At 33.8% G+C, this 22818-nt stretch overlaps 1 protein-coding gene across 8 annotated transcripts in view; it reads left to right on the top strand.

The window, feature by feature from the left end:
- The window catches only part of LOC125672997 (WW domain-containing oxidoreductase-like), a 36365-nt gene that overhangs the window by 3921 nt on the left and 9626 nt on the right, over positions 1 to 22818 (top strand). For 2 of the 8 annotated variants that reach the window (XM_048909219.2, XM_048909218.2), the window contains exons 5-8: positions 1185 to 1385; positions 1893 to 2043; positions 17192 to 17318; positions 19201 to 20279. In XM_048909219.2, the coding sequence (XP_048765176.2) occupies positions 1185 to 1385; positions 1893 to 2043; positions 17192 to 17318; positions 19201 to 19342 (621 nt within the window). In that variant the 3' untranslated portion in view covers positions 19343 to 20279. Of the gene's footprint in view, positions 1 to 1184; positions 1386 to 1892; positions 2044 to 2515; positions 5598 to 17191; positions 17319 to 17463; positions 18576 to 19200; positions 20280 to 22818 lie in introns of those variants that run through there. The other 6 variants (XM_048909220.2, XM_056158789.1, XR_008801191.1 and 3 more) reach the window with 5 other exon arrangements.

Genomic DNA, 22818 nt, shown 5'->3' with positions numbered 1-22818 from the left:
ATCAATGCCATCCTTTTCTCTTTCTTTCAATAGATAATCAAAAGGTAAGATTGTTTCCTGAAACAATTATTTATACTGAAGATACTGAAAATAGAGTGCGGAGAGGTTTTGTTATCCATGGAGAATTGTTAGTTTAGAATGCATCGGGAACAGTTTAGAAAATTGAATGTATCCATATACAAGAAATGTGGCGATATTTCTTTCATTTCTTTCTAACACTCAGAAGTCACGCGAGAGATCGTGGGTTCAGGCCCCGCTCATGCCTTGGCCGCGTCCAAAATAACTGCTCATTTGCCTAACTTTTGGCATTTAAGGAGAAATAACACATTAGAGAAATTCAATATGGAAAGGATGTGGTGAATATGTACACTAATATTTTGAAAGTGTAGATTTTCAAGTTTGCCTTATGTATTTAAAAATGTACCTTAAGCATAAAGTAATCTGAAGGAAAAACATAAAACTCAACCTAAACTTGACGCCACGATCTACAGATCATCATTCGACACGTAAACCTAATGAGCTACCCATAAAGGCAATTTGATTTCAAAGGAATACTTGTATTGCTTGTATTTATATTTTCATTTATATTTCAAAAGGAAGTCATCTATTATGACGATTCCTCCTTAAAAGTGAGAGTTAGAGGTCTTTCGAATGAGGCATTTCAAACCGATATACTGTAACGTGGCAGTTGTTGTCACGATAAAGAACGCTCATTACGACGACTCCGAGTTCCATGCATAGGTCTAAATTTGTAGCACTTCACTACTGCTGATGATGTCTATATGTAGAACTTATACGGTACCAATTTTGATGCACCAGATGCCCATTTCGACAAATAATGTCTCTTCAGTGATGCTCAACCGAAATGTTTGAAATCCGAAATAACTATATATGAAGTAAGGCAACAAATAAAGAAGGAAAATCATAATGTCATGAGATAATTTTACACTGTAATTGACAATTTTAATAGTTTCTCCACAAACTACTTACGTGAATGTACAATAGTACGAATTGATTATACTGGCAAAAGAAAGCTGCTATCCTATGCTATGCAAGTACACTGAGAATGACATCTTTATACAAAAGCCAAGTGATAATTCTGGTTAATATATAGGAGATATTTTGTACGCATTAGAATTTTTCAATAGGTATGTCCTTTAATATTCCTTTGAGTTCCATTTTAGGTGAATTATCTTGGTCATTTCCTCTTGGTTGCCAAGCTGTTACCTTTAATGCTGAACTCGGGTGAGGATTGCCGGCTTATCTTTGTTTCCAGTGAAGCATATCGCGCTTCCAGCTTTGATTTAGATAAAGCACAAGGAAAGCATCATACCAAAGAAAATTTCAAGAGAATCATGTATTATGCAAACTCTAAACTTTATCAGGTAATGTGTGTAGTATCGCCAATTTGTGCATGGATAGAGTAACTTGGATTTTTTTTTTCAAATTAGAGAATATTGAAATGTTACGTGTATAGTTAAACCAATCTCAAAATTCATAGTTATTTAGTGTATGAATACATTATATAAGATATTATTCTGCACATACATTTTACTGTATGTCATTCATGTTTCCAAAGTTTTGCGTTTGATATCTTTGCAAATTATGTTGATGGACATTTTTTCATCAATACGCTGTAGTTGAAAATAATGCGCGAATGAATCTTGATAAAAATAGGACACTGTACGACTAAAAAATGAAAATATAACTTTAAGTATTTATTATTGAAAGTATATAAAGGTATGAATTGCAATCCTTTACGACAGCACACTTTTCATGAAGCGTTAATTAATTAATAAAGTAATTGAAATCGATTTTGTGTAAGGTTTTTGACTACCAATTTCTTGACATGTGCAGTGTAGTATTTCATTCAGAATTTCTTTGACATTTAGATCATGCAGATGTACGTCCTAAATAGGCAATTACAGAAGACAAATGTAACTGTTAACAGTTTACATCCTGGCATTGTTGAAACAGAAATTACCAGAAGTTTTACTGATTTGCAGGCATGGAAAGTCTTCCTTCAGCTAGCTAAACTTGTGCGTATGTATAATTTTATGTCTGTTTACTGTTGTGACAAACGGAATACTTATGTTATTGTGTTTAAACATTTTTACCATAATGAATGCAATATACACCATAGTTTCTTTTGAAGTTGGTATGGTGTATTTTTAGAAAACTTTTCCCCCTCCCAATTAGCATACAAATACACCACACTTCCCTTCAAAGAATAAGACAGATCTGCATTAACCAACATCTTAATAGATGAACAAACATACTTTTCTATCCCTTTAGAATTTGAAATTTAGAACTTTGAAAACAATTCTCAAAGTATAATCTTGCATTTGTCAGTCAAAATGCAAGGGAAAGTTGAAAGTGATGCTACACTGGTTGTATGTTGATCCAAGTGTATTTCCTTTGGCTTGGTCACTGGGCAGTTCAGGAGCTCAGTGGTATATGATTGATTGATTGAATATTGTTTAACGTCCCTTTCGATATTATTTCACTCATATAGAGACGTCACCACTGACGGTGAAGGGCTACAAAATTTAGGTATATGCTCGGCGCTTTTGGCCTTGAAACAGGGAGGAATCTAATCATCGTGCCACACCTGCTGTGATACGGGACCTCGGTTTTTGCGGTTTCGTCAGGACCGCCCCATTTTGTCGCCTTCTATGACAAGCAAGGGGATAGTGAGGACCTATTCTAACCCGGATCGTCACGGTATATGCATTCATGTTGTGTCTGGAATACTTCGTTTTCACACGTTTGAATTTGAGTTACGAAATATTGGATATATCATTCAGCATTTCATCAAAAGGGCGTTCATATTGTTCATACTATTGATAGAAGATAGCCGGTAGGAGCCATGTTTTCCTGCTCTTCGACCCCCTCTTCATATAACGTAGTTCCACAAGGACTTTCGCCGCAATTATTTGTGTAATTGCTGACCAGTCCGATGCCACTGCACATGCTCTTTATCAGTGTGGACAGTTTATCAACAACTAAACGATGTTTACTAAAATCAATTTCCTTCCAACGAATGTCTCTAAAACGGTCATCAGAAACAAGGTCAAGATATTCCCTATGCAAGGTGAAGATAACGAACAATGATCAATCTAAGTTTCGTCAAATTCTTTAGTAGTGTGCGTATTTTGAAAGTCCATGTTTTGATCATTCACAACGTCCTCATTGATATCAAACTTCATAAAATCGAAATTTCCAAAATCATCCTTCACATTAACGGAATCAACAAATTGAGAAATAGACAAATTATCCATAAATTATGCATATTGATGGCGTGCAAATATTGCGCAGATTTCCCTCGACTTTCGCTCTGGTACAAGCTACTAACCGAATATATTTATGACGGTTGGCAATAAATACACCATGCCTTATTTCGAAAATAACTTGGGCGAAAACAGCCTTCGTCCAATTTCCAAAACGGTATATGGTGTATTTCTTGCAAACCGTCAGAAATACATACAGTCACTATCACGAGGCCATATCTTTTTAAGTAATGGCAATAGATTTAACAATGTATTCAAGGAATAGATTTTATTTTTGAAAATACTTAAGGGTATAAACTACAACACTTCACTCCGGCATACTTTTCATGAAACGCGACAAAATTGAAATCAGTTTTATATTTACATTCAACTTTAATTTCTGTTGGAATTCCTAGCCGTTAGATTAGACTTACTATATTCATCAAGATTCATACATGCAGTGTTCAAAACTACAATGCAATCTTGTAGAAAAGGCATCATTACAATTTGTAAAGATATCAAAAGCAAAGACATTGGAAATGTAAATATATTTACGTACTGAATGCTAAATGAACCATAACAAAATTATTCATATAAAAATTAACGATAGGTGACTATAGTAATGAGAATTGATACTTTGCTTTATACTATGAAATAAAATTCTACATTTGAAAATTTTGGTATCATACTAGTGTCAGTAGCGGATTTAAGGGGGTCTCTTCTTTATAAAACTATGAAAGAAGCAATAACTTCTTCCACTCTCGGAGAAATAAATGACAAATTCTTTTGATTTGTTGAATTACTTTTATTGAGAGAGCTTAAATTTTTTCCAAAAATCCACACAATTTGCGTCATTTTATCAATTTCACCTTATTAAAAATGACAGAAAATAGTAAAAATGGCTGCATAGGAGACATATTTCAAACCCTATAAAATCTGTAAAAATCCAAGAGCTTCCGGGGCTTTGCCCCCTAAGCCCCCACCAGGGCTTCGCCCTGGGCCCACTAGGGGCCTCAAGGCGGCCCCAAGACCCCCTGCCTCATACAGTTGCGCCCCTAACCGCGATTCCTGGATCCGCCCAGCGGTGTTGTGTAATACAATTGTGCTTGATTTAAACTTGTGACCTAGACAATATTTGAAACGTTCTATTTTTAGAACGGTGTCTGTTTCTTCAATGTTAAGATTGCATTATATCTACATAACACTAGTTTTGCTAGAAACGAAAGCTCTGAAAAACTGCATTTGAGTACAATTACACCATGAATTGTGTGATATTAAGCACCAGTTTGGAATCATTTAGCATTGATTAAGATCTGAGGATTTTGGACGGATTTTGGACTGAATTTGGATTAAACAACCGATTTGTGACACTTTACATTTACGTGTGGGAATTCAGCTTGGCATTACACCAGCATCGGACACTGATTATGTATATCTATATGTAAGTTAATGATTTTTCATATTGATATGTTTTACTTTCAATGATTGTAAATAAATTGTATTAAGGTAGTACTCTACATCGTCATAATGGCTGACTTCCTTTAAAAACATGGATGACAAAATCGATATCAGCAATATTTGGCTTTTCCTTTTCCATTTAAATACCTAGACGAGTAGTTCAGTAGGTTAGAATACCGACTGTTGACCTGTAGGTCGCAGGTTCGAGTGCAGCAGGGGGTTTAATTTTTTTTTCAGATTACCTTCTACTAAAACTGTATTTTTTGACAAAATAAAGTAAATTTGAAAATTTTCAACTTCAAAATATTTTTGTACATATCCTCCACTTTTCATCTACATAAAATTTCTCTGGCGTAGCACACCTCCTTAAATCTTTGAACTGATTTTGTGATTAATTTCGGATGAATTGAGAGTTAATTCTGACACATAATATAATTGGATGGTCATTCGGGATAAAGAATTATAGCATATTTGAAGATTTATATTTCATTTATTTAATTTATCAAATTCCATAGCCAGCATAAACCTTTTCTTCAATAACTGATTTTCTTGCCTCGCCGGATGTTCACGTTGTTGGTGTTTTCAACAAAAATGAGTTGGTTAAATTACCTGTACAATTTGGATTAGAGAATATTAAAACTTCTCTGAAAACACAGGAGATTAGAGATAAGGTTGCCGAAAAACTCTTGCAGGAAGAAAGTTTTACGTCACATGCTTTTCTAAAAGAAACCAAACTTTCAAGAAAAGGCAATAGATGGTATGTTTGTCCCACTTTCTTACAAAGTGTATTGATTGGCAAAGCGGTCGAGGCATATTCAGCGATGGCCATATCTGAAAGTTCAGATTAAGAAAATAACAAAGCCCTCGAATTTAAAATGTAAATTAGTGCCCAAAGAGTACAGGCAAAAGTTCAGAAAGTACCGAAGATTTGACAATCAAATTTATATTGAATTTGGAAGAGAAAAAAATTATTTGATCAATGTTAGATATCTAGTAGATACCTTTCGTCAACTCATCGTTATAAAAGAGTTTAAGGAGTGTGTTCATCAAGATAGGAGAACACATTTAGGAAAAAAAGAATGAAAAATCTCTCGAGGAAGCCACATTTATTTCAAATACACATGTACTTACATTCGCTCTCATAAAAAACTTTTTGGAAATTCTCAAACTGATATTTTATCAGAACTTCAGACTAGGATAAAAAAGAGTGTTTCATAGTGTCATTCTTCCCACTTCACAAGTCATCAGTTTATATCTCACAGTTGGTCTACGTCCGGAACAAGCCCAGGACGTTCTAAAGGTTTTTGTCGTGTAAGATCACTTCCTACTTGTACTCCTTGTACGATAAAAGGTCATCTGATCAGTGAATGTTTTGCTTCAGAGAAAAATGTCCCCGAAAAATCACAGCCATATGTTTGTACAGCATAGGAAAGTCTTTGTTTCCTTTTGTTCTGACACTTATGTTAAGGGTTTAAAGTCCACTTCTGTTAATTCTACAGAGGATTATAAGACCGTTTTGTCTCAGAGATTTCTTTCACTTAATGACTCTAATGCAGTTAAACCAGATCAGATTTTATATATACTGGTGCTGCCCAGACTTTCTTGAAAGAGAATGTGCCAACTGTGTATCAGCAGACTTCTCCTGGTGGGTTAGAATTATTACAGGGTGTTGAGGTAGGTGTCATTAATGTTCCCTTACACATATTTTATCTGATATCAGATTCAATTACTGGACCAGCAATTATAGGTGATTGGCCTACTCTTCCTGTTCTGACTGTATATGTCACTTTTTCTAAAAGGTCCTAAATACAGAGAACATCAGTCTTTCAATTGGCTACAGAACGTCATCTTTATTATAAATTATGTCGAAGATTATGCCAGACGATGGGCTAAACATGAAAAAGAAGAACTTGATACATTATCAGAATGGGTTAAAAGCATAAGAGGAATATTAAAACCCCGCATTAGATATATCAAAACAAAAGTACGCATCGCCTATCCTTCTGTGTTTAGTAAACCAGAAGTGATAAAAGAATTAGATAGGTTACACGAGGAATGTGCGTTGGTTCCAGTTGACAAAAGCTTGTAACAACATTGTCTTTGTTTGTAAGGCTCATTATTACAAATGTATTTTAAACGAACTTTGCATTAACACCACTTTTGGTAATCGTACTTGTAATCAAACAGCCCTTTCAAGATGAAATTCTTCAAAACCTTGCTTCAGTTTTAGACACATTTAATATCCCAGTCAATGGGTCGAATGAATATGAGTTACCGTACCTATTCTGCATTCCTACACTACATAAAACCCCTTACCAAACAAAGATACATTGCTGGGTCCAGTAATTGCTCTACCAAGCCCCTAGTTTCGCTCCTCACGAAACTATTAACAGCTGTGAAGGAGAAACTTCAAACTTACTGTGCGACTACATATACCAGAAGTGGTGTTAATCAAATGTGGAATCTAAAAAATCTAAAGAACTTTTAGTAAACTTGAAATCGCAAAACTTTTCCTAACTTAATAACATCAAAACCTATGACTTTTCAACACTTTACACGGCCATTCCTCACGATGAATTAAAGACTAGACTTTTTGATATCATACGCAGTTGCTTCTTCAACAAAAATGGAAAATGGAAATATTCATATCTACTGATCAGTCATTCAAACAATTACTTTGTTAAACACCACTCCGATTCTATGCACAAGTACTCTGACGTTGAAATACAAACTATGCTATGGTTCCTCATTGATAATATTTTCGTGGTCTTTAGTGATCAGGTCTTCCAACATTCTGTTAGTATTACCATGGGCACGAGTTGTACTCCTTGGTTAACTGACCTGTTTTCTTATATTCCTATGAAGCAGAATTTATTCAAAAACTTCTACGTGAGAAGAAAATGTCTCTTCATGTGGCCTTCGATTCGACATTTAGATATATCGACGACGTTTTGTCTATCAACAATAATAACTTTCATCCATATGTCAATTCGATATATCCCTGTGAGCTCGAAATAAAAGCCACCATAGAGTCGTCCACTTCTGTTTCATACTTAGATATTTTATTGAAAGTAGACCTTAACGGCAAACTGACAACTCAACTGCATGGGAAATGGGATGATTTGAGCTTCTCCATCGTCAACTTCCCATATTTATGTAGCAATATCCCATTATTACTTGCATATGGTGTTTATATCTCTTAACTGATTGGATATGCAAGAGTTTACTCTGCATATGGTCAGTTTTTAAATCGAGGGAAGCTACTGACAAACAAATTGATGGTACAGGGGGTTCAACAGTCTCGACTGAAGTCAGCATTTTGCAAATTCTATGGTCATTATAACGATCTAGTTTGCCAATACAGCCTATCATTGGGACAAATGCTGTCTGACGTGTTTCATTTTGATACCATACTTGGTACACTGATTTTGACAACGGATAACTCCGTTTACCTGATTGGGATATAGGGCTCACGGCGGGTGTGACCGGTTGACAGGGGATGCTTACTCCTCCTAGGCACCTAATCCCATATCTGGTGTGTCCAGGGGTCCGTGTTTACCCAACTCTCTATTTTGTATTGCTGATAGGTGTTATGAGATTGATCACTGTTCGTTATTTTCGTCTTTCATAAGTCTACTGCTTATCACCCCGAGTTTCAGGGGCGCTTGAACGTTTTCATCAAACCCTTAAAGCTATGATAAAGACATAATGTTATCAGTGTAAAACATATACGGTACCAATTTTGATGCACCAGATGCGCATTTCAACAAGTAATGTCTCTTCAGTGATGCTCAACCAAAATGTTTGAAATCCGAAATAACTATGAAGTTTTGGAGCTAAATATAGCCAAAAACAGCGTGCCAAAAAAGTGGAGCCAAATTCGTCCAAGGATAAGAGCTATGCATGAGGGAGATAATCATTAATTTTGAAATGAATTTCTAAATTTTATAACAGCAATTAAATATACATCCGTATTTTTAAGCTAGTAACGAAGTACTTACCTGCTGGGATGTAGAGATCCTCGGGGACTAACAGTCCATCAGCAGAGGCCTCGACCCAGGGGTCATAATGTAAAACTTATACGGTACCAATTTTGATGCACCAGATGTGCATTTCGACAAATAATGTCTCTTAAGTTATGCTCAAGCCGAAAGTTTGGAAATTCGAAATAACAGTAAGCCTGTGAGAGTTAAAAGAAAAAGTAGAGTGCCAAAAAATGGAGCCAAATTCGGCCAAGGATAGAGCTATGCATGAGGGAGATAACCCTTAATTTTGAAATGAATTTATGATTTTAATGACCGTAATCAAATATACATTCGTATTTAGTCTTACATGAAGGGGTTCAGTCTGTTTATTTGCTGCACGAGAGACAGTTCAGGAGTCTCTTGGATCCAGTCTCTTTGAATTAGTATTTGGCTGTACAGTTGAAGAAAAAGTGGTTGAGTTAAGGCGCTGCTTTTAACCTTTTACACTATGTATCTAATTCACTTTAGAAAAGTGAATTCTGTCAGGAAAACAGACTCTTATCCGATTCCCAGATTGGATTACTGTATTGAAAAAAATCGGAAATGCAAAGCGTGTCAGTGAATTTAGCATGCTGGAAGGATTATGGCAAGTACCCGAGTATGGACGAACGTCTCCGTATCATGTGTGCATTCTTCGACATTCTAGCAAAAGCAATATTGTGACGAGTGATTTGCCATGCAATTGTAAAATATTTAGGTCATAAAATAGATCTAAATTATGTTACATCTATCATAACTATTGCAACGTTCCGGATTCCTGCAAACAAGAAAGAGTTAATGAGAACTATGAGCATGACTGGATTTTGCCAAAAATGTAGTCAACCCGTTTCTTCAACTGTTGGTCCACTTAGCAACTTATTGCAAAAGGGGGTCAAATTTGAATGTAGAAAAGACTGTGATGACACATTTTAAAATTATATCTGCCCTTATATGAGTATTCCAGTTCTTTCACCTCCAGATTTTGTGAAGTAATTTTACCTTACTGTTGATGCTAGTGATGTGGGAATCGGTGCTGCTTTATTTCAATAACATACTGATAATGTAGATGGAGTTGTTTCTTATTTTTCAGAGAAACTTATAAAGTGTCAACAAAATTATTTTATGATTGGAAAACAGTGTCTTGATTTGTTATATTTTTACAATATTTTGATGTTTATTACAATGTTACTGTGCATCGAATTCTTGCTTCTACGAATCCCACTCCCCTCACATTTTTGCATAAAATGTCAAACAATAATCGACGACTTAAAAGATGGCTTTTACAAGAGTATGATCTTGATATCAAACATACAAAAGGTAAAGACAATGGTATTGCATATGCCCTATCAAGAGTGTCATGAGTGTGATTTGCTTCAGTTTTGTTGTTTTTATTTGATGTACATATATATATGCATTCAGGTTTTGATTTGTGGAGAATTTTTCATTGAAGTTTTCATTGTCAGTCAGATGTTTAAAGGGAGATGTTATACAGTGCATTTATGCTTGACTGACGCATGTGACCTACACAAGACTTGAGGAGTTCTACTTTTTGATGACCTTTGTTATTTCAATTTAAAGATTGCGTAATGCTTGTTTTGCCATAACACTACGCTCTTGAAACGGGAGCTTTGAAAAAATTCTTTTAAGTATAAATACATTGAAATTTTATGATATTAAGCATTGATTAAGATCTGGATATTTTGGATGGATTTTGTACTGATTTTGGATTGAACAGCCGATTTGTGACACTTTACATTCTCGTGTGGGCATGAAACCAGCACCGAACACTTATTTTTTTCTTCTTTAATTTCTATTCTTAGTAATTTTTATATTGATATATTTTTCTTTCCATGATTGTAAATAAATTCCTTAAATCTTTTAATTGATTTATTGATTGATCCCTGACGAGTTTAGTGTGTTTTCTGAACAATAGCGATGGTAAATATTTCGTAAATTAATGTAAAACTTATACGGTACCAATTTTGATGCACCAGATGTGCATTTCGACAAATAATGTCTCTTCAGTGATGCTCAACCGAAATGTTTGAAATCCAAAATAACTATGAAGTTTTAGAACTAAATATAGCCAAAAACAGCGTGCCAAAAAAGTGGAGCCAAATTCGTCCAAGGATAAGAGCTATGCATGAGGGAGATAATCCTTAATTTTGAAATGAATTTCTAAATTTTATAACAGCAATTAAATATACATCCGTATTTTCAAGCTAGTAACGAAGTACTTAGCTACTGGGCTGTAGAGACCCTCGGGGACTAACAGTCCACCAGCAGAGGCCTCGACCCAGGGGTCATAATGTAAAACTTATACGGTACCAATTTTGATGCACCAGATGCGCATTTCGACAAATAATGTCTCTTTGGTGATGCTAGATGATAGATATAAAATGATTAATATTTTCTTTAACTTGATATTAATATTACATCTCTCGATAACGCAACTATTGGATATAATTTAAGCTTTAAAATGTCTTGTTTTATATTAGAAAATGTCATGCAATTTTGAAAAAAAATAATGCGTCGTTTTTATTGTTGTATTATATATGTTGCAGATGAATATTTTTTGTCTGATGAACAGTCATTTTAACTCCATCAGACGTCAGTTTATAACCCAATTAGATACATGTTTTTAAACAACAGATTGATCACTGTTCGTTATTTTCGTCTTTCATACGTCTACTGCTTATCATCCCGAGTTTCAGGGGGCGCTTGAACGTTTTCATCAAACCCTTAAAACTATGATAAAGACATAATGTTATCAGTGAAAAATATATACGGTACCAATTTTGATGCACCAGATGCGCATTTCGACAAATAATGTCTCTTCAGTGATGTTTAAGCCGAAAGTTTGGAAATTCGAAATAACAATAAACTTGTGAGAGCTAAAAGGAAAGATAGAGTCCACAAAAAAAAATGGAGCCATATTCGTCCAAGGATAGAGCTTTGCATGAGCGATATAATCCTTAATATTGAAATGAATTTCTAAATTTTATCACAGCAATTAAATATACATTCGTATTTTCAAGCAGCTACTGGGCTGTAGAGACCCTCTGGGACTAACAGTCCACCAGCAGAGGCCTCGACCCAGGGGTCAAAAGGTAAAACTTATACGGTACCAGTTTTAATGCACCAGATGCGCATTTCAACAAATAATGTATCTTCAGTGATACTCAAGCCGAAAGTTTGGAAATTCAAAATAACAATAAACTTGTGAGAGCTAAAAGGAGACCTAGAGTGCCAAAAATGGAGCCAAATTCGTCCAAGGATAGAGCTATGCATGAGGGAAATAATCCTTAATTTTGAAATGATTTTCTAATTTTAATCACCGCAATTAAATATAAATCCGTATTTAGCCTTAGATGAGGGGCTTCAGTCTGTTTATTTGCTGACCGAGAGACAGTTCAGGATTATCTTGGATTCAGTCTCTTTGAATTAGTATTTGGCTATACAGTTAGAGATCTTAAAGTTTTTGAACGAAAAGTGGTTGAGTGAGGCCGTTGCTCTTCACCTTTTTAACTGTGTATCTAATTCACTTTAGAAAAGTGAATTCTGTCAGGAAAACAGACTCTTATCCGATTCCCAGATTGGATTACTGTATTGAAAAAATTCGGAAATACAAAACGTGTCAGTGAATTTAACCTACTGGAAGGACTATGGCAAGTACCCGAGTATGGACGAACGTCTCTGTATCATGCATGTTTTCGCTAACATTCTAGCAAAAGCAATATTGTGACGAGTGATTTGCCATGCAATTGTAAAATATTTAGGTCATAAAATAGATCAACGTTATGTTACATTTATCATAACTATTGCAAAGTTCCGGATTCCTGCAAACAAGAAAGAGTTAATGAGAATTATGAACATGACTGGATTTTGCCAAAAATGTAGTCAACCCGTTTCTTCAACTGTTGGTCCACTTAGCAACTTGTTGCAAAAGGGGGTCAAATTTGAATGTAGAAAAGACTGTGATGACACATTTTAAAATTATATCTGCCCTTATATGAGTATTCCAGTTCTTTCACCTCCAGATTTTGTGAAGTAATTTTACCTTACTGTTGATGCTAGTGATGTGGGAATCGGTGCTGCTTTATTTCAATAACATACTGATAATGTAGATAGAGTTGTTTCTTATTTTTCAGAGAAACTTATAAAGTGTCAACAACATTATTTTACGATTGGAAAACAATGTCTTGCTTTGTTATATTTTTACAATATTTTGATGTTTATTACAATGTTACTGTGCATCGAATTCTTGCTTCTACGAATCCCACTCCCCTCACATTTTTGCATAAAATGTCAAACAATAATCGACGACTTAAAAGATGGCTATTACAAGAGTATGGTCTTGATATCAAACATACAAAAGGTAAAGACAATGGTATTGCATATGCCCTATCAAGAGTGTCATGAGTGTGATTTGCTTCAGTTTTGTTTTGTTGTTTTTATTTGATGTACATATATATATGCATTCAGGTTTTGATTTGTGGAGAATTTTTCATTGAAGTTTTCATTGTCAGTCAGATGTTTAAAGGGAGATGTTATACAATGCATTTATGCTTGACTGACGCATGTGACCTACACAAGACTTGAGGAGTTCTACTTTTTGATGACCTTTGTTATTTCAATTTAAAGATTGCGTAATGCTTGTTTTACCATAACACTACGCTCTTGAAACGGGAGCTTTGAAAAAATTCTTTTGAGTATAAATACATTGAAATTTTATGATATTAAGCATTGATTAAGATCTGGATATTTTGGATGGATTTTGTACTGATTTTGGATTGAACAACCGATTTGTGACACTTTACATTCTCGTGTGGGCATGAAACCAGCACCGAACACTTATTTTTTTTCCCTTTAATTTCTATTCTTAGTAATTTTTATATTGATATATTTTTCTTTCCATGATTGTAAATAAATTCCTTAAATCTTTTAATTGATTTACTGATTGATCCCTGACGAGTTTAGTGTGTTTTCTGACCAATAGCAATGGTAAATATTTCGTAAATTAATGTAAAACTTATACGGTACCAATTTTGATGCACCAGATGTGCATTTCGACAAGTAATGTCTCTTCAGTGATGCTCAACCGAAATATTTGAAATCCAAAATAACTATGAAGTTTTAGAACTAAATATAGCCAAAAACAGCGTGCCAAAAAAGTGGAGCCAAATTCGTTCAAGGATAAGAGCTATGCATGAGGGAGATAATCCTTAATTTTGAAATGAATTTCTAAATTTTATAACAGCAATTAAATATACATCCGTATTTTCAAGCCAGTAACGAAGTACTTAGCTACTGGGCTGTAGAGACCCTCGGGGACTAACAGTCCACCAGCAGAGGCCTCGACCCAGGGGTCATAATGTAAAACTTATACGGTACCAATTTTGATGCACCAGATGCGCATTTCGACAAATAATGTCTCTTCGGTGATGCTAGATGATAGATATAAAATGATTAATATTTTCTTTAACTTGATATTAATATTACATCTCTCGATAACGCAACTATTGGATATAATTTAAGCTTTAAAATGTCTTGTTTTATATTAGAAAATGTCATGCAATTTTGAAAAAAAATAATGCGTCGTTTTTATTGTTGTATTATATATGTTGCAGATGAATATTTTTTGTCTGATGAACAGTCATTTTAACTCCATCAGACATCAGTTTATAACCCAATTAGATACATGTTTTTAAACAACAGATTGATCACTGTTCGTTATTTTCGTCTTTCATACGTCTACTGCTTATCATCCCGAGTTTCAGGGGGCGCTTGAACGTTTTCATCAAACCCTTAAAACTATGATAAAGACATAATGTTATCAGTGAAAAATATATACGGTACCAATTTTGATGCACCAGATGCGCATTTCGACAAATAATGTCTCTTCAGTGATGTTTAAGCCGAAAGTTTGGAAATTCGAAATAACAATAAACTTGTGAGAGCTAAAAGGAAAGATAGAGTCCACAAAAAAAATGGAGCCATTTTCGTCCAAGGATAGAGCTTTGCATGAGCGATATAATCCTTAATATTGAAATGAATTTCTAAATTTTATAACAGCAATTAAATATACATTCGTATTTTCAAGCTAGTAACGAAGTACTTAGCTACTGGGCTGTAGAGACCCTCTGGGACTAACAGTCCACCAGCAGAGGCCTCGACCCAGGGGTCAAAAGGTAAAACTTATACGGTACCAATTTTAATGCACCAGATGCGCATTTCGACAAATAATGTATCTTCAGTGATACTCAAGCCGAAAGTTTGGAAATTCGAAATAACAATAAACTTGTGAGAGCTAAAAGGAGACCTAGAGTGCCAAAAATGGAGCCAAATTCGTCCAAGGATAGAGCTATGCATGAGGGAAATAATCCTTAATTTTGAAATGATTTTCTAATTTTAATCACCGCAATTAAATATACATCCGTATTTAGCCTTAGATGAGGGGCTTCAGTCTGTTTATTTGCTGACCGAGAGACAGTTCAGGATTATCTTGGATTCAGTCTCTTTGAATTAGTATTTGGCTATACAGTTAGAGATCTTAAAGTTTTTGAACGAAAAGTGGATGAGTGAGGCCGTTGCTTTTCACCTTTTTAACTGTGTATCTAATTCACTTTAGAAAAGTGAATTCTGTCAGGAAAACAGACTCTTATCCGATTCCCAGATTGGATTACTGTATTGAAAAAATTCGGAAATGCAAAACGTGTCAGTGAATTTAACCTACTGGAAGGATTATGGCAAGTACCCGAGTATGTACGAACGTCTCCGCATCATGCATGCATTCGTTGACATTCTAGCAAAAGCAATATTGTGATGAGTGATTTGCCATGCAATTGTAAAATATTTAGGTCATAAAATAGATCAACGTTATGTTACATTTATCATAACTATTGCAAAGTTCCCGATTCCTGCAAACAAGAAAGAGTTAATGAAAATTATGAACATGACTGGATTTTGCAAAATATGTAGTCAACCCGTTTCTTCAACTGTTGGCCCACTTAGCAACTTGTTGCAAAAGGGGGTCGACTTTGAATGTAAAAAAGAGTGTGACGAAACATTTTAAAAATTATATCTGCCCTTATGAGTATTCCCGTTCTTTCAGCTCCAGATTTTGTGAAGTAATTTTACCTTACTGTTGATGCTAGTGATGTGGGAATCGGTGCTGCTTTATTTCAAGAACATACTGATAATGTAGATAGAGTTGTTTCTTATTTTTCAGAGAAACTTATAAAGTGTCAACAAAATTATTTTACGATTGGAAAACAGTGTCTTACTTTGTTATATTTTTACAATATTTTGATGTTTATTACAATGTTACTGTGCATAGAATTCTTGCTTCTACGAATCCCACTCCCCTCACAGTTTTGCATAAAATGTCAAACAATAATCAACGACTCGCAAGATGATTTTTACAAGAGTATGATCTTAATATCAAACATATAAAAGGTAAAGACAATGTTATTGCATATGCCCTATCAAGAGTGTCATGAGTGTGATTTGTTTCAGTTTTGTTTTGTTGTTTTGATTTGATGTACATATCTATATGCATTCAGGTTTTCATTTGTGGAGAATTTTTCGTTGAAGTTTTCATTGTCAGTCAGATGTTTAAAGGGAGATGTTATATAATGCATTTATGGTTGACTGACGCATGTGACCTACACAAGACCTGAGAAGTTCTACTTTTTGATGACCTTTGTTATTTCAATTTATAGATTGCGTAATGCTTGTTTTGCCATGACAATACGCTCTTGAAACTAAAGCTTTGAAAAAATTCATTTAAGTATGAATACAATGACATTTTATGATATTAAGCATTGAATAAGATCTGGATATTTTGGATGGATTTTGTACTGATTTTGAATTGAACAGCCGATTTGTGACACTTTACATTCGCGTGTGGGAATTCCGCTCGGCATGAAACCAGCACCGAACACTTATTTTTTTTCTTTAATTTCTGTTCTTATTTAGTAATTTTTATATTGATATATTTTTCTTTCCATGATTGTAAATAAATTCCGTAAAAATCTTTTAATTGATTTAGTGATTAATCCCTGATGAGTTTAGGGTGTTTTCTGACCAATAGCAATTGTAAATATTTCATAGATATAAAATGATTAATATTTTCTTTAACTTCATATTAATATTACTTCTCTCGATAACGCAATTATTGGATCTGATTTAAGCTTTATAATGTCTTGTTTTATATTAGAAATTGTCATGTAATTTTGAAAAAAAAATAATGTGTCGTTTTTATTGTTGTAATATATATGTTGCAGATGAATATTTTTTGTCTTATGAACAGTCATTTTAACTCCATCAGACATCAGTGTATAACCCAATTAGATACATGTTTTTAAAAAAACAGATCCATTATGATTATATGATAATTATTGTATCGAATGACCAATAATGTGAACAATTCTAATATTCACGTTCTGGTGTTGACAGATGTGACCAAAACTCCATTCGAAGGTGCTAAGACATCAATTACAGCGGCTGTAAATCCACAATTCAAAGCTACAAGAGACGCATTCTTTTATGACATGAAAATCAGTCAAACAAACAATCTAGCAAGGTAACTGTCCATGATTTACTGAAGATAATACGGTATTAAGATACTTTTCTTTGTTTAGTTTTGCTGGATTTTCTCTTTTGATATGGGACAACATTGCAATTTGTATTTCTATTCAGAAAAATAATAATCAAGTTCTAAATTGCAGGTTCGTGAATGGCAGAATTTGTCTTTGTTGTATTGCGTTTTTCTTCAATGTCGAATTGTATTTGATGTCTGCATGATTGTACATACAAGACCGCAATATAACATGAAATCCATCTGCAGTATTAATTCACAGGAATAAAAGGAATCTGTATTGCCATATACTGCCCCATCCCGCGATCGAGAAATTCAAAGTGTTTATGAATTATACACGTTCGTCTTTAGACGGGACATATAATGGTACAGCAATGCCTGCTTGTATGTCCGTCTGTTCGTTCGGGGCTTTCTGTTTCTGACACATGCATACAAGTTGACATGTACTGTGTAGATTCTCCTTGGGTCACTCTAGATCATGTTGCAATTTTAATCCATTACGCCAACTCTTCGAGGAGTTTTGTCCCTTTATTTGAAAAATGTTATTCGGGGCGTACATGATTTCTTCCCTGTCTAACTCTTCCCATTTTTAAGTGAAGACCTTATTTTAAGGAATGGTTGTAGTGATATAGATAATATGTATGGGAGAAGGATTTTCATTTTCTCTAATATTTGAGAAAATGATAGGTTGTTGAACTTGATCAGTTTTGAAGAAATAGCAGAGAGTACATTAGATGGTTTGTCCATTTAACACCTCTCACAGTTTTTAAGCTAAGGTCTTTAAAATCGACAAAAATGTTTGTATTGGAAGAATTTTCTTTCCGACAATTATCTAATTTTCTTTGATTTTGAAAATAATGTTGAACTTAGTCAATTTGGAAAAAAATAATTTACACACATAGCTCTTGTTTTGTCCATTTACATTTTCTTTAAGCTGGACGATGCAAAAGAAGGTCAGTTTAACTTGATGATGACCGATACATAAACCAATTTCAGTAAATTTCTACAACTCATGGCTTAAAAAACACCCTACATGAGTTTGTGGTGGGCGTATACTGTAACATTTTTGCCATTCTAGTTCCACATAAAGTGATGAAGAATAGATCGCAAGTTGGAGCTCTTATGTAAAACTTATACGGTACCAATTATGATGCATCAGATGTGCATTTCCACAAATTACGCCTCTTCATATAAAAATGGTCACCGTTCCAGGAAGTTGACTTAATTCATAGTGTCTTATATATATATATATATATATATATATATATATATATATATATATATATACATATATATATATATATATCCAAAATTGAAATAGAGTCTCAGTAATCGGATACTAATAATAATGGATGTTATTAGTTTATATATTAATATTCCTACAGAATTAGGATTGGAAGCGGTAAAATTCTGGATGGAAAAATATCCCGATGTACTTAATGACAGATTCCAACAGGATTTTATTTTAGAAGCACTAAAATTAGTTTTAGACAACAACTCATTTGCTTCTTCCGACCACCATTACCTCTAAACTAAGGGAACTGCAATGGGGACAAAAGTCGCACCTACCTATGCAACATTAACCCTAGGTTATGTAGAACATAAGTTACATGATCAACTATGTACGTTGTGGGGGGGGGGGGCAGAATTTGCAAATAATATACAGTTTACATGGAAGAGATATTTAGATGATTGTTTTATCTTGTGGGATGATGATGTCGATAAGTTATCGGAGTTTTACGATCTACTAAACCAAATGAACTCGGATATCAAATTCACGATGGAAGCAGATGATACACAAATGCCATTTCTTGACGTTCTTATATTAAAAGAAAATACCAGCTTAAATACGTATATTTATTATTAGCCCACTGATACCCACCAATACCTGCATTTCGGATCGTGCCATCCCCACCATACTAAAACAGCTATACGATATAATCTCGCAAGAAGGATTTGTACCATTGTCAGCAATATCGATACGAGGGATATCCGTTTGGAGGAATTAAAATTGTATTTATTAAGCCAAAAATACCCAGAACAACTTGTAGACGATGGAATAATGAAGGCTAAGGAGTGCGGTAGGATACAGCTACTTTCAAACACACGATGTGCTAATGACGGAGAAATAATACCATTTGTACACACTTATAATCCGAGAAATCAAAACATCAATTCAATTGTTTATGAATTAAACAAGCTACTTAGGGAAGATGAACAAACAAAAGGCATATAGAAGAACTGTCGTTTTATTAGCAGTAAACGCCAGCCCAAAAATCTTAAGAGAATACTTTGTTCCTCTCAATTAGATGACCGTACTTATACAGTGTCAAAGTGTACGGACCCTCGATGCGGTACATGTGACTACATTACAGAAGGGACCAGTTATAATTTTAACGGACGAGAATTTAAAGTTAATGCTAACATGTCATACGATACAAAGGATGTCATATACGCCATCACATGTCCTTGATGCAAGGAATATCACATTGGTGAAACTGGCAACACTCTCCGTGCCCGTGTACGTGTATATAAGCAGCACATCAGTACACCTGAATACAGACAAATCCAGTTAAGTGCACACCTGGAAACGTGTGGTAAAATACGATTTAACATTTTCCATTTTATAAACTCAGATGTGCCAGTGCTATTCAGAGACGGGAAAAAGAAAAACATTTCATTGGTATTCTAAAGCCAAAACTTAATAGTCTTTTATAATTGCCTATGATTTTCCCGTACTTTTTCCAGATCATTGTTGTACATTATCCATGACGTCACAATATACACATTTAACGTTCCGCTTACTTTGACGTCATAATCACTGTTACTATGATACTGCTATGTATACATTTTTGTAAAGCTTCTGAAGATGTAATGAAAGCACTAAAGCTTTACGGAGGATTTCTGTGTTTTCTTTTCATATTTTTTAAACATTAGTATCCGATTACTGAGACTCTATTTCAATTTTGGAGATATATATATATATATATATATATATATATATATATATATATATATATATTGTTATTATTATTATCATTATTACCCAGAATCAATTCTATAACAATAATGATAGTAATGATAGAAGACCACTATTTTATAGGGCAGCTGCCGGGGACATTACTCTATTGTGTCCTGCAGGGCACATATTAGACATTCTATTATATAGCGTACAAATATATTCATCTGTGTCTAACGTACCAAAATGACAATAAGTACTTTTTATGTGTATTAATTATGATAATTCTTTGAGAAACAAACAAAAAATTTCTAGTATATAATTTATTTAAAAAACACTAAAGATGATTTGAGATTTGATCAACAAAATGCTACTTTAATAGGGTGAATAATTAAAATACCTCCTGTGCTAGGTTTTTCCCAGTAGTGTAGCGGTTTTTATGCTTAATGAATTTGTATATAATATAATTTTCTACATCATTTATAATAATGATATCAATCACATAAGAAAAGAAATATTAAATAGAGGACCTCATTACTGTGAATAATTTCATAGTGAAAGGTGAAGATAATCGAACAGTGATAAATGGCATAACTCCTTTAAGTAATACAATATTGAGATTTGGGCAAACACCAGAGGTAGGATCAGGTGTCTAGGAGGAGTAAGCATCCCCTGTCGACCGGTCACACCTGCCGTAAGCCCTATATCTTGATCAGGTAAACAGAGTTACCCGTAGTCAAAATCAGTGTGCCAAGAATGAATAGAGTGTGTATTGTAAAAATACACAATATGATGGCATTATCTACGTATATGTATATCACAAAATATTACCAAGTTTTTCTATAGCATTCACATTTAGATTACATTTACAATATTTCAAAAATTTTACACCAAAATAAAAGTTTTTGCTTGATGTGTTTCTGTACATCCACAGTTTCTAGTCTACAGAACATCTAATATTTATATATTTTAAGAGTACCAAATGATGTGACATTGTTTAACAACTGTTTCTATCTGTTATTTTCATGATAAAATCCAATCAATATATTAGTTTTGTATAATTTTACATTTGAACATGAGGTTTTGCCTTTTCTTCCACTTGCTTGCAACAAAGTGCGTTGTTTAACAGTTTATAATTAAATTCCGCAATAAACAGTCTTCTTAAAAATGTCCTGATAATTCCTACTTAATGCCACTCCCTTTTGATTTGCATCTCTCCCCAGATAAGATAAAACTTATTTCTTTAAATCACAGTAAACGGTGTTCTGGTCTCCCTGAGACAAGCAAACTAGGTCTATAAAACAAGTGCTAATGTTTTAAGAAATTAGCAATCAATTCAAAATGATGTTATAAATACATCTGAGATAATGAAATTTGATATGAAAGGAGAATGAAGTTAATTATAAAAATGCCATTAGTTCTAATAAGGTACAATGATCTGCAAGTGAGATCAGCCTACATGTACATATCCCCAGTAACAGACAAATTCAATTAATCTCTTTTCTTCACTGAGGTACCTAAAATAGACTGATAGCTGAATGGTTATAAAGATATATATTTCATAATGAATATACTTACAGGTTGCAGTAATGTATTATCCATGATCAAAAATGATAATCAGCATTAGAGCGCATGAAGTTTTTAAGTTATAGTTCCTGCAATCATGTTACCAGATGTGCTCTACATCGTATGACAGTTCATGCATGTTTTCCAATAAATCGACACCACAACATTCTTGAAAACGTTTTATATTTCCATGTACAAAATACTGTAAGATGCAATCTATTTCTTTTGAAGAAGGTCTTTGTTAACTCTGACAGCTTTACCTCTAAAAAGGCAAACAAATTTTGTAACTATTACTTTTCTTTCCCAATTTAGAGTACTATAAAATATGATTGAAGCACATGATTACTAATTCGATATTGATTATACAATGACAGAGGACTTTGAAATTATCTGAATGAATTGTGATTACAGTAAAATCAAACCATCATACTGACATATTGTAACTTTGTGACAATTCTTTTTAGATAACCCTATGCAAGGTAAAAATCCTATAATTAATTTAGAATTAGATATCTTAATTATTAATCAAAAGAAATAATTCATATCTAACAATTTCCTAAATAAATTCAAGTTTACTTAGAATATTTTATAGTAATCAATAAGTATCCTCTTTGAATGTTAAAGTCTGATATATTTTTTGGTGATGCATGGTACGGATAATTTTGTTTCATGGCTTAGGAGAGGCTCTGGACTTTCCCTATTTCGGTCAAGTCAGTGGCGTTTTCAGACCCATTTTCATGATTTTTCGGTTAAGTCTAAGTTTTAATTACTGGAAATTTGGATTATCTCCCTTTACAATAATGGTTTATTTCTCATATTTATATTTTGTGTCTGGTAAAATTATATGACATTGATAATAATACTTTTGATAATTTAAAACAAATTATTAAACGTCACAAAGGCGGCAATACACGACATTCTGTTTTACAGACTTATTGGTCATTGAGGGGGGATAAGACA

Source organism: Ostrea edulis, chromosome 3, assembly GCF_947568905.1.
Source record: "Ostrea edulis chromosome 3, xbOstEdul1.1, whole genome shotgun sequence".
NCBI lineage: Eukaryota > Metazoa > Mollusca > Bivalvia > Ostreida > Ostreidae > Ostrea > Ostrea edulis.
This window is presented reverse-complemented; position numbering and strand designations above follow the sequence as displayed.